Source organism: Pogoniulus pusillus, chromosome 22 (assembly GCF_015220805.1).
Source record: "Pogoniulus pusillus isolate bPogPus1 chromosome 22, bPogPus1.pri, whole genome shotgun sequence".
Taxonomy (NCBI): Eukaryota; Metazoa; Chordata; class Aves; order Piciformes; family Lybiidae; genus Pogoniulus; species Pogoniulus pusillus.
Window position 1 is genome coordinate 5,592,481 of NC_087285.1, and position 13,336 is coordinate 5,605,816.

The 13,336-nt window shown below is 45.7% G+C and overlaps 1 protein-coding gene across 9 annotated transcripts in view; it reads right to left on the reverse strand.

Annotated features, from left to right (window-relative positions):
- The window catches only part of LOC135185125 (follistatin-related protein 4-like), a 291,550-nt gene extending 279,753 nt beyond the window's left edge, over window positions 1-11,797 (reverse strand). For 4 of the 9 annotated variants that reach the window (XM_064161549.1, XM_064161548.1, XM_064161547.1 and 1 more), the window contains exons 1-2: window positions 11,689-11,797; window positions 5,673-5,808 (exon numbers count right to left, since the gene is read on the reverse strand). In XM_064161549.1, coding sequence (XP_064017619.1) covers window positions 5,673-5,798 — 126 coding nt within the window. In that variant the 5' untranslated portion in view covers window positions 5,799-5,808; window positions 11,689-11,797. Of the gene's footprint in view, window positions 1-5,672; window positions 5,809-11,027; window positions 11,211-11,400; window positions 11,649-11,688 lie in introns of those variants that run through there. The other 5 variants (XM_064161553.1, XM_064161546.1, XM_064161555.1 and 2 more) reach the window with 5 other exon arrangements.
- Between the last annotated feature and the right edge of the window lie 1,539 nt (window positions 11,798-13,336).

Consider the following 13,336-nt stretch of genomic DNA (forward strand, 5'->3'; position numbering starts at 1 on the left):
GTAACACTTAGTGGAGATTTTAAGCAGTTCAAGTGGCATGTAAGTGTAACTAATGAACGAGTCAAATGATGGATATCCTATACACTCAATATCTGAACTAATGAACGAGTCAAATGATGGATATCCTATACACTCAATACCTGAACTAATGAACGAGTCAAATGATGGATATCCTATACACTCAATAGCTGCCAAGTGCAAACCAGAAAGAAATGAGCACCTTAAAGAAATGAGCATGTTTGCTACATTTATTAGTGTAAATGTAAGTGTAGTACAACTACATGTGACATTTTCACAGAATCCCAGTATGGTAATGGATGGAAGGGACCCCAGCACCATCTAATCCAACTGTCATGCTAAAGCTGGGGTGTCTACAGCAGCTTAGCCAGGATCACAATGTCCAGGTGGGTTTGGAATTTCTCACGAGGAGGAGACTCCTCAACCTCTCTGGGTAGCCTGTTCCAGAGCTTCAGCACTCTCACATCAAAGAAGTGTTTCCTCGCAAGCAGTACCTCTTGGGTTCAAGTTTGTGCCTCTTGAGGCTGGCAATGTAATTTAAGGCATAATCCAGATAAGGTAACAAAATAAAGGGTAAAAAAACCCAAACTATTAAGGAACTGAAATAACATTGGCACAGCTTACTTATCTAGTTTACCCTCAAACCGCTGCCACAGCCCAAATTAGATACACTACCGCATTCCAGTTTCTTGATCCTTACAGGGAGCAGCTCATAGAATTTAATGTGTTCATAAAATCAGTCAGGTTGGAAGAGACCTCCAAGATCATCCAGTCCAATCTAGCACCCAGCCCTAGCCAGTCAACTAGACCATGGCACCAAGTGCCTCATCCAGGTTTTTCTTGAACATCTTCAGGGATGACAACTCCACCACCTCCCTGGGCAGCCCATTCCAATGCCAATCACTCTCTCTGGCAAGAACTTCCTCCTAACATCCAGCCTAGACTTCCCCCGGCACAACTTGAGACTGTGTCCCCTTGTTCTATTGCTGGTTGCCTGGCAGAAGAGACCAACTCCACCTGGCCACAGCCTCTCTTCAGGTAGTTGTACACAGTTAGGTGTTAAGATGTTAGGTTAAGGTATATCTGTGAGGTGTGACCATCTTGCAGCACACAGAGTGCTGACCTGAGGATCTTCAAGAGCCACTGTACTCATGAGCACTCAGAGCACTGTTTGTTAGCTCCACACTTCAGGAGCATCCCCAGGGACACAGCTCTTCTCACAGGAGTGTAGGGTGCTGTGCACACATGTTTCTGGTGTCTCATGAGACTTCTTACACAGCAGGATAGGTGGCAAAAACAGAGCATGGCATGAACAACAAATGAAAGCAGTTAGGTATTTCTACAAAAGTACAGAGCAGTGCTGGCTCTGTAGCCTCAGAGCAGACATGAGAACACCTGACAGTCTGTACTGTAACCACTCAGGAGCTATTGGTGAAGTCCAAATATTTACTTCAACAATCCAGCTCAAAAATATACATGTACCACAACACAGGACCATTCTCTACTTTCACACTACCCATCCAGGACAATATTGCTCAGGCTACCTGCCAGCAGTGCCCCAGAAAACACAATATGGGATTTAATTTCCAAGACACAGCACTGTGCCGACTTGTGTTTGAGGAGCTCCCTGCAGCAGATGGGAGAACCACTCCTGGAGGAGCTGATAACAACCTACAGCACTGCTCTGCTGCACCATGGATTAAGAAACTTGCCCCAGGAACCATGGCAAAGCCAGCCTGGATTTGGCACATACACAAAAGCGGTTTCTCAGAGAGCAAAGAACAGAAGGAATGCTACCTGTCAAACTTCAACACTAAGGAAGATCCTTCTGCAAAATGCTCCAGTAGATGGAATAAAATCAGCCTGAGCTACTACTGTGGATTACCTTGTAGGTAATGGGAATACCACCACCAGCTCTCCATCAGAATCTCCTGGCCATATTCTCCTTCAAATTTGGACTCCAGGGTTATTTCAGATCCAGATTATGCCTCTCTTCCGCACATGCTGGCAACTCCTTTCCCAGCCACTACCAATGACCTGAAGAGCTACATTTTGAGTATTCTGTTCTAGAAAACAAAGATGACCTCAGGTGATACTGTGTGGTGCTTCATGAGCAACTCAAAGCCTTTCTAAGCCAGCACATAGCTGCCCAAGAACTGTGGTCACTTCCAAAATGTCCATCTTTAGGATGGAACCTATCTCTCTAAAGAGGCAAAACCTGTCCAGAAACACGACCCCAGAGCAGTGACCTACATATATTTAGGTATTTTGGCACATTGCTCTCAGTAGGAAATAGTCCCATGATGGTTCAGCTCTGGGAATTTGCACTTCCTAGCCCCACAGAAGTCCATGTGCAGCATTCAGAAGCTTCAACAGTTTTCCAGTACTAACACTGTCCCTTCTAATTAGGTTTTCTATTTTGGTTCCTTCTATACCCAAGGAATTCCAGATTGCATGCACATGTTTATTAACCAGTCAGGATTAAATGCATGTCAGAAAAATGTCTTAGGAACATTGTCTGTGGAACTGAGAAGTGGAAGCATGGGCAAGAAGAAAACATGCACTATGGCTTCGTTAGAGTTCATTTCTCACGCAGCTCTGAGTATTGCAGTCTACAGCCTCAAAACTTATTTTTCCTTTATAAATGCAAAGCACAGCTGCAATAATTCTACCACAGACCATGAAGAAATCGATTTAGCAATCTGAACATAAATTAAGCAATGTTTTTGATTGAGTAAACTTGTTCCTATGTAGATCAGAACAAGTATTAGTGAGGGTCAGTGACCCATACCCAAGTATTTGCTTTGATGAAGTTCATAGGAATTTTAAATCAGAGCACACTTCAAATTATTTGACCTGTAAATCAACCCTTTGCACTTTTTAAAAGCAATTTTAGTGAATTGCTGGGAGCTTTCCTATTTGTGATGGAATGGCTTCAACACGTGCTAATGGAATTACATATTAATCAAACCACAAATTCAGTAACTAGCAAACTTCTCATGAGTAAGGAGCTTGAAGCTGAACAAAGCCTAATGTCACTAGAAGTGGATTTGAGGTGGTTTTTATTATTCAACAAGCATTGTGGCTGAACTGCTTTGTTGAAGACAAAATGAACACCTTTGGAAAGAAAACATCAGTTATCTCAGTTTCCCTGACCTACCTAAAAGCTATGTTCAGGGCTTCCAGATTTCATCTGGGTGTTTGGTGCCACTGCATGAACAAAGCTTCTTGTGGAGCAAGCTTTCTCTGCAATTACCTTTTAAAAAAGCCTGCATCAAAACTGACATCATTTGAAGCTATTTAGCTGCATTCTTCCTACATTCCAAAAGTTCATACTCACCCCTGTTAAATTCTATGCACATTTGAACAAATGCATCCCTAGCTTAGATCCTTTCAACCTCAAGCAAAAATCAAGTAATTGGTGCAATAACTTTATGGGTTTTAGAGGAAGATCAAATGAATTAATGTCCTTCAAGTAGTAAAACAGTTCTGAAATTTATGTTCAAGTAAAACATTTAAGTAATGAATTAAATTCCTCAGAGTGACTTTTCTCTAAGAACCCAAACTAATACATTAGTGAAGAATGAGGTTTCTGAATGCAAAAGCCTGCAAGGTATTTAATTATTTTTAATTAAAAAGCAAAAGTGATCTGAAATAACACACAAGCAGGTGTTACCAAACTGCCAGAGTACTACTCAAGTCCACACAACAGAGTAACAGTAGATGTGTGAAGGGGAATTCTTTTTATCTGTTTTCACTGAACCAAGATGGATACCTGAAGGAAAAAGGCAGAACTCAAAACCCCAGAATCTTCAGCTTCACTGCAATGATTCTTGAGTCCTGCTAAGCTGCAAAAAGCATCTTTTGAATTGGCTTAAACTGCTTCACTGAAATCACATATGCAACTGTGGGTATTTGCAGATGGGATGTGATTGGGAGAAATGGGATTCTCCAACTAGAACAAAATCCTGAGGCTTAAATAGATCCACTTTCAGCATGAATCTATCAAGGACTCATCATTAGCCTGGCACTGACTAATGTGACTGCCAGCATTTAAGTGTTCCAGGCAATGGCAGTTAAAAAATACCAAAGTCTCCTTCCCTTTGCCTCCCCCAGCAGCTCCCACTTTCAGGCATTTCAGCAATCATTTAGCAAGCCTGTGATAATCAGGAACTAATTAAATAACTAAAATTGTTTCAGCATTCATCATTTTCTTTTCATGGAAGTCACAGTTTTAGATTTTTATGGCTTTATTCTTATGCCTCAGACTCAGTCACATGAAAAGCAGAGCCCAGCCACAAGCTTGCAAGTCACACTGCAAGCTGTGCTTCAGAAAGCCCCTGCCCCTGATAGCTGCCTGCACCAAATGGGGATCTGCTTAGAATCAGATCATCATTTCTGTTGGAAGAAATCTTTAAGATCAAGTCCAGCCATGAACATAGCACTGCCAAGTCACTGCATCTGCATGGCTCTTTAATTCCTCCAAGGATAGGGACTCCACCACTGCCTTCGGCAGCGTGGTCCAGGCCTTGACAACCCATTTGAGGAAGAAATTGCTCTTCATATCTAAGTTAAACCTCCCCTGGCACAACTTGAGGCCATTTCCTCTTGTCCTATAGATTTTTCCTGGGGTGAAGAGACTAACCCCACCTCACTTCAACCTCCTCTCAGGTAGTCCAAGAGAGACAGGTCTCCCCTCAGCCTCCTTTTCTTCAGTTCCCTCAGCTGTTCCACACAAGACCTGTTCTCCAGAATCTTCACCACCTTTGTGACCCTTCTCTGGACATGTTTCAACCCCTCAATGACATTGTAGTGCAAGACCCAAAACTGCAGCCTCACCAGTGCTGAGTACAGAGGGAGAATCGTAGAATCAACCAGGTCGGAAGAGACCTCCAAAATTATTCAGTCCAAACTATCACCCAGCCCTGAATCACTGTCCTAGTCTTGCTTAATCCACATCACTGCAACGAAAGGCAACACTGTCACCTTTATCACTGAGGACAGGTTCAATTGCTTCTCCACTCCCACAAGCCCAGGGACTGACTAAACATTGAAGAGTGTGTTGCCATCCTGCTTTAATACACAACTCCCATCTACTCACAAACCTGGCACAAGGGGTCTTCTGCAGCCAGATGAAGAACACTCACTACAGCCACCATGCTTTCCTGTTCCCCCTTTGCCATCTACATTGCACCTCACAAGGGTTTGTCATCAGAAAGTCAGGAGAGAGTAACTTTGCTAGTTCTCTTAGCACCACCTGTGACTAAATCTTCCCTTTTGTTTAGGCAGCAAAAGAACATTTTCACATTATTCCTGAAGGTCCAATGACCCAAATGAAGAACCAGGAGAACATTTGCTTATTACATTTAGTTCTGTGGGTCCCAGCAGCCCTAGGACACAACATATAATGAAGTCTCCGGATCAAAGACAGCATCTCCACAGTGGCCAGATTCAATGTGACTCCCAGAACATGTCAGTATACTTAAAGTATCAGAGCTTCTGTTTCACTATTCCTTCACTGGTCCTCTCCACAGGTGTTTAATACACATACAGATGGAGAAACCGTCACTTGTTTTCTCTTTCCACAGCATGGAGAGCCTGAACACAGAACCAAAATAGAAACAAGAGCTGGAGCAGCAGCTGGTGTACAGTACCTCTTGATGCAACCTGCCCACATCTGAATATAGACTTCTGCTCCTGTCCACGTCCATCCATCCCCTCGTGACTGATGGGAATACCCCAAGCAATACGAGACACAACCAAAAGCAGCTTGATTTCATCGTTTCAGGTCTGTGGAAAGCAAGACAACAGTCATGAAACAATCATTTCACAACAAAACCCAGCTCAGCTTCAAAACACAGAAGAAGCATCAGCTGACAGCACCCATCTAGGCTCGGTCAGCGCTGGTGGAGCTTTGCCGATTCCCACAGCATGCCAACAACACAGATTGTCCTGCTTTGTCCCACCAGCACACTGGCAATGAATTCCTATACTGGAACAGATTTGTGGAGCCTTTATGGCAAAACTACCCTCCATAGAACATGCTGTGACCAGTCTGTTCCCACACAGCACTTGCAGAATCAGAGCCCTAGGATTTCTAAGTCTAACCACTGAGGTCAAAAGCAAACCACATCAAAACATGCCATTATGGTATGACAGGAGACAAAGAGCGACTTCATCCCATCCCAAAACCCTAGCAGTGCAGGAACACTCAGTCAGGGACTCACACTTGTACCTTCAGCAGATCTTCAGAAGAGCCCTAGGCACCTATGTTCACATCTTTGACTACTGAAGGCTTGCACCAATGTGACAGAAAAACATCATTAATTCACTCGATCCAAAGGATGACACTGCCTTGAGCAGATACATCCACTGCCACCCCCTTGAGCTGTAATCAGGTTTGCAGGTCTGACCACGCAGGGTCGACAGCTGACACCCAAAACACAGGAACAGTCATTGCTCCCCAAGATGGTCACCAAACCCACTAAAACTTGCAAGAGTAGCAACAACTTCTGTGCTGAAGAGGGCTGATATGTTTCTCCAACCAGCATAGGCAAGCACCACTGCTGAACTATTTCTGCACTTATTTGCCTTTGACCCAACCACAGACACTTCCAATCCCCCCCAGACTTACCCTACTCAATAGCAGGACCATTTTACTTCAGTGCCCCACCACAGCCCCATATCAGCTGTGAAATGGGAAGATGCAAGCAAGGGCTTGCATCTGCATTACAACTGCAACCACTTTGAGCACAGTTCTTGCCTTGTGTGTTTAATGGATTTGGAAATTAAACCAATGCAGTTCCTCAGAGTGTTGGCATATATAGAGCTACCAAGTGTTTCATGCATGTATAGCCTAGAGCCAGTGCCCAGGAAGCTCAGCCGAGAGAGCTCTGTACTTCATACAACTTTTTTAGGGGGACAGGACACTAAATTGCATCATTCCTTTTCACAATAAAAAATACCAAAAGAGCCTTCAGACCTGGTAGCCTTTTGGTGATAGTTGAGGGAAGCTTTGACCTTTCAGAGGATGCTAACACAGGCCTGTAATGAAGCATAACAGCCACTTAATGAAGCAAGCAATGGCATTTCTACGGCAGACAAGTGACAGGCTGCCGCTCGGTTGGAGCAATACACATTAACAAGGCGAGATACCTGCTAATGGCAAAATTAAGCCTAGCTGAATTAAGTCACCATGACATCTCTTGTCATGATGGGACTCATTTTACAGTGCTTTCATGCCATGTATTTGCTGCAGGGTACATCCAAGACTTGGTGTACAACTACACATTCTGGAGCCATGACCATTTACACCAGCACTGACCTTTGGTCTCAGCTATATGATCTGGGCTGCATCAAAAAGAGTGTGATCAGCAGGACAAGTGAAGTGGTTCTCCCTCTCTATCCTGCTCCTGTGATAACTCACCTGGAGTAATATGTCTGGTTCTGGTGCCTCCAGCACAAGGACACTGAACTGATGGAGTGGGTCCAGAGGAGACCACAAAGAGCATTTCCCTTAGAGGGACAGGCTGAGAGAGTTGGGTCTGTTTAGCTTGGAAAAGAGAAGGCTTTGGGAGACCTTAGAGCAACCTTCCAGTACCTACAAGAGGTACTGAGAAGGTCTACAAGAAAAGCTCAGATGGACCATTTTACAAGGGCTTGTAGTGACAGAACAAGGAGCAACAAATTGAAGCTTGAGGAGGGCAGATTTAAATTGAATATCAGGAAGAAATTCTTCACAGTGAGGGTGGTGAGACACTGGAACAGGCTGCCCAGGAATGTCATGGATGTCCCCTCCCTAGAGATGTTCAAAGCCAGGCTGGATGCAGCCTCGAGCAAACTGGGCTAGTGGGATGTTCATGGCAAGGGGGCTGAAACCGGATGATCTTTGAGATCCCTTCCTACCCAAACTGTTCTATGAATCTCCTTAAAGACACCATGCACAGATGGAGCCAAGCCTCCAGCCACCACACCCCATCGAGTTCAGGCATTGCTGTTTCTCAGTGCTAAACACCCTGAACTGAGAACGCTCAGGATAAAATCAAAATTTATTAGGCTTTCTAAATTCCAATTAGAAACTTCAGATGTAACATTACTGGGGCTACAAATAAATGTTTAATAAACCCAAGTCACTCTATCAATAAGCGACAAGTACACTGCTACCTTATGAATTGCTCCTGCACAGCAATACTGTTCCTCACGTTTAATAGAGGTGTTTTGTATGCTCAGTTGATGCCATCACAGCAAATACAACTATTTCACTTTGCAGTTCTAGAGACCTCTGACTCATATGCTGCTTGAAATTGCAATCCTGGAGCAGAACAGGGGACTAGGCTGTTTAATGTATATTTAGTAAATAAACTGCTAGAAGACATGATGGTGTTTGGCTTAGGACGCCTTTAGCACTCCTTCACCTGCTAGAAACTGTTTGTTTAATAAATGCAATTTACAGAACATCTTTCTCTAGTCAGTTTAGAAATTACTTATTTTTATTGCCTGCTGACTGACAGCACACTAATTGCTTTCACTCACAGTGAGAAGCAGCACACACTAATATACGTTATACGTATGAACAGCCCAAACTAAGCAACAAATACACATCATAAATATCAAGTGAGGGTTAACTCTGAAGATGTACAGCATTTTGGTGTCCTAAATCATAGCTCAGCATTGCCTTACCCTGAAAAGAGTGGAAGGCTCCTTGCAGTATCTAGTCTGCAGTTGCCTCATGCAATAGAGCTAGGGATTGCAAGGTAGAGTTCCCTGAGGGCAACAGAAAACATTTAATTGATTGATCTGGACCAGCACTGTAAACTCAGATAGATTTTACTACCAATTTCCTTTCCTTGCTGGAACAAGAGACGTATTTGCAGGATGTGAGCCTGTAAATCACCACCCTGATAAATAAAAACTGGTGTGTGGAAATGTCAGCATAAAACAGCCAATTGCAATTGTACTCTAAATAAAAAGTAAAAGAACATCATTTGTGGCTGAACACTTAGAAGTATCTTGAGTTGAGGGGTGGAGTTAGGAGGGTATCACAAGCCTGCTCTTAGTGTGACCAGAGAGGGAGATTTCAATTTATAAAGCAGAAATAAGTAAAGTGTAATGCAGAGGCTGGAATTAAACCAGACTGTTTTAAAGCAAACAAAGTTGAGCATCACATCCATCTGTGACACCTTTTCTTTGGTTCGAAGGGAATTCCTTCTGAGGTAAGTTTGGCTCTATGTTAAAAATATTATATAAAGCCTGAAAGTTTACCCAAAGGTTATTTCTCCCTCTGAGCTAGAGCAGCATTAGAGCCTCCCCTTCCCTGTAGCTGGTCTTGGCGTTACCAAGAGGTGATCCTGCTTTGGCAGAAGTCCCTTCCAATCCCTTCCACTCTATGAGATACTTCCACAAGCAGAGCAAGACCACACTATGCAGCATTATGTGAAGAAGCCCAGATGCAACAGCTGTTTTAACACCCAAAGTTCAGGTGGGTTTGAGCAAACCCCAACACACATGGAGAATCTCAAGCCAAAAGGATATTAGTGCAACACCTCAGAATGAAGAGGAGTAACAGCAAGCAGATGCAAGCCAAAGATGCAGGGTACAAGTTTTAAGGTACAGGCTTTAAAATTGCTCAAGCAAAAAGGGTCACCTTGAGAAAGGAAAGAGACTAACCACACTGGCCATTTGAGAAGAGAACACTACAAATCGTTTAAAGCACCTCTGTGACCTGCAGTATGAGCTGTCAGACAGATTGCTGCCAGAAATCCTACAACTTTTTCCTCCACAACACAGAAGCTTTAAGGATTCGATTTATGGTTGCTGTAATAACATAAAACAATCTGCCAAAAGCAGCTACAGGGTTTGCTTTCAGGGCTACTTAAATTGTGTGGGGGGTTTGGCACCGAGGAATTAACAATTCACAATAGCTTTTAATAATTTCCAACAAGCTTCAGATTAGAAAGAGAAAGGTTGAATTAATTACCTGAAGCTATGACTGTTGCTATAGCAAAAAGAAGGCATTCAGACCAAACCCTTACCTTGATATAAATTGGCTCATTTAACACCAGATAAGAATCTGGTCTTCAGCTCTTCTACCATCAGCTGTTTCAATTGCTTCAGCCTTATCTAAACAGCATTTCTGTGGCTGGCAAAATGATTTTGATGCCCATAATTTCTTGAGTGCTACAAGTGTTACAAAATTAAGAGGAAATTTCCTTCTAAGATAACCTTTCAGAGAGGCATAATGAAGCCAAATAATTTCAGCCACTACCTGCTGTATCTCCAACCAATACTTCACGTTTTGATTCATTAAGAACTCCTGGGAGTCAGCTGTAACGTTTAAGTACAAACCAGGCATTTCACTTGAGCAGAAGAATACTTATATTGTTTGATCTTTAAATTCTCCCAAGATACTTCTACATCCCCAGGAGAAATCTAAGTAACATGACTCCAGCAGGGTTGAAGGGCTGCTAAGAAGCTCCTAAACCTCACAAGTGTTTAACCCTTGTTTTCAGCCCTGTTGAGAAATTTCATTCTAAGGTAACCTTTCAGGGAGACATAATGAAGTCAAATCATTTCAGCTGTTACCTGCAGTACCTCCCATAAATACCTAAACTTTTCACGTATTAAGAACACCTGGGAACCACCTGCAATGTTTAGGTACAAACCAGACATTTCACTAGAACAAAAAAAATACTTAAGAGTGAAGTTCTCCCAAGATATTTCCATTTTACCAAAAGAAATTTATGGAACATTAATTCAGCAGAGCTGAACGACAGCCGAGAAACTCCTAAACCTCACAGATGTTTAACTCTTGTTTTCAAGGTTGCCTTCATGACCCTTTGGTATATTTCAATTACAGCTTTGCTCTCAGGTTTGTGCCCAGAGAAGTTCCCAACCAGCCCTTCCAGCACCTTTCGCTGAACACGCACCATTCGGCACCGCCAAAGCCGTTTCACTCTCCATGTCGAAGCATTTTGGACAAGCCAGGAAGGAAGCTTAAGAACAACACAAACCTCTTACTCCCAGCTGCAAACCCCAGCAGTCCGCCGCGGCCGGAGGCACCGGAGGCTGCAAGTTTCCCACGCCGCGGGAAACACCGCGAGCAGCGCTGGGGCCCGACGAACGCTCCGCGGGGCCCGTAGCGGCCGCCGGCGCCACCCAGGGGCCGCGGGGAGAAGTACCGGCCCCACTCGCGATCGCGGTGGCTCCGGCTCCGCTAGCCACCGACGGCAGCAGCCCCAAAACTCTGGTCCCTCCACGCCCCGATGGAGGGAGTCACATGCAATCCACAGCTCCATCTCCACCTCTTGCTCCGCACACTGCGGAACACAGGTGCGGATACACTGACATCATCCACCCCCGTCCCAACGCGCTGAGGGCACACACCTGTTACCGCGCCCAACCCGAGAGCGCAGAGCGAGCCGCCGAAGGTTCTCGGGAGGTGACAACAGTAGCAACGGCAACCGCAAACTCCCGAGCCGCGCGGAGCGCACGCAGGACGGAGGCAAACAGCGGCGGCGGGGACAGCGCGGAGCTGCTCCAGAACCGAGCGAGACGCGGGGCAGCGCGGAGCACAGCGGAACCTCCCCCCCCCCACCACCCTCGAGAAACACTGACACACAGCGGTACGGGACAGGAGGCAGCTGCTGCGGGACGCTCCCCAGCAGCACTCACCTGCGGCGGAGCCCGGGAGCCGGACCGCGCTCGGCGCTGAGGCAGACCGCGCAGCGGGCCGGGCCGCCCCTATTTCTGCTCTCTGGGGCCGGGGCCGCCTGACGTCACCGCCGCATTTGCATATTCCACCAATCGCCGCCACCTGTGCGGGCAGCGCGCCCCGCCCCCGGCCCGACGGGGCTTCGGCTGGGGCACGGAGCGGGAGGGGCCGCGACCCCCGCACACGGCGGCACTTGCGGCTGTGGCAAGGGGCAGTGCAGTGGCAGCGAGGCCGCCCCTTCGGGCACAGCTTGGGTGTGAGCGGTGTAGGGGTCCGTGGGACAGCCGCTCTGGGGGGTGGTAGGAGCGTGGAGCTGTTGGAAGGTCTGGAATGGGGGACAGCGCTAGAGATCCGGGGGTGTTGATCCCCAGACGGGTTGTCAAGCCCTGGAATAGGCTGGCCAGGGCAATATTGGAGTCTCCATCCCTGGAGGGATTGAGAAGCCGTGTAGATGGGGTGCTGACGGACGTGGTTTAGTCGTGACCTGGCCGTGCTGGGTTAACGGTTGGACTTGATGGTCTTAAAGGTCCCTTCCAACCAAAACCATTCTATGATGCAATGATCTGCGCTGGTGACTGAGATGCAGGCTGTGTTGGCGCTGAGATGAGACCACCAAACCACTGAGATATGGCTACAAATCAGGGGTGCCCTTATTATTCGAGTGCCCCTTGAAAGGAGGCTGGAGCCAGAAGGGGGTTGGTCTGTACTCCAGTAACAAGGAATACGACAAGAGGGAGTGGCCTCGAGCTGCACCAGGAAAGGTTTAGATTAGCCACGAGGAGCAGCTTCTTCCCACCAAAAAAGGCTGTCAAGCCCTGGAACAGGGAAGTGATGAAGTCTCCATCCCTGGAGCAGTTTCAAAGCCCTGCAGATGTCATGCTGAGGAACGTAGTTTAATGGTGACCTGGCAGTGCTTGGTTGGACTTGATGATCTTAGAGATCTTTTCCAACTGAAACAATTCTCTCTGTCCATGGGGCACCAAACTGCCCCTGGTGAGACTTGGTAACCCACCACAAGCCTGCACCTACAAAACACAGGAGCGTGCCGGTTCGTGAAGTGCTTCTGTTTCCACTTATCCTACAGAATGGAGAACACTGGAATTCATTCTCCTCTTCAACATCACATCTGGTTTCCAAAAAAAATCAATAGAGCCATTTCTCATTTATTTTTTAAGAAGGGATGGATGTTTACAGGAGAAGGCACATGCAGGCTGCGGAGCAGAGAGGATTTATGGGGTTTGATTTCAAAGGCTACGAGGAGGATTAGGTGCAAACTGGACACATTGTAATGCTTGGAATTTACAACAGAAGGAGATGAGCAGTCTAAAAGACCCGATAAAACATGCCAATCTGGGGGGGTTCTTCCTATAAAGAATCTTACAGCTGGATCCTGCTGAATTAAATTGGCTTTGTCATTGGCTTTGGCGTGAAAAGGACAGACCCTCTAGTTCAGACGTTTAGAAACATGCAGACTGCTCTTGAAACTAGGTCCAAGTCTAGGAAACAAACCAAAACTTGCCCATTAAAGAATCATTCTGTAGAATTAGGCATGAGATAACAGAAGAGGCTCTCTCATCACTCAGCCCTTATTTTAATTCAGTTTTTGCT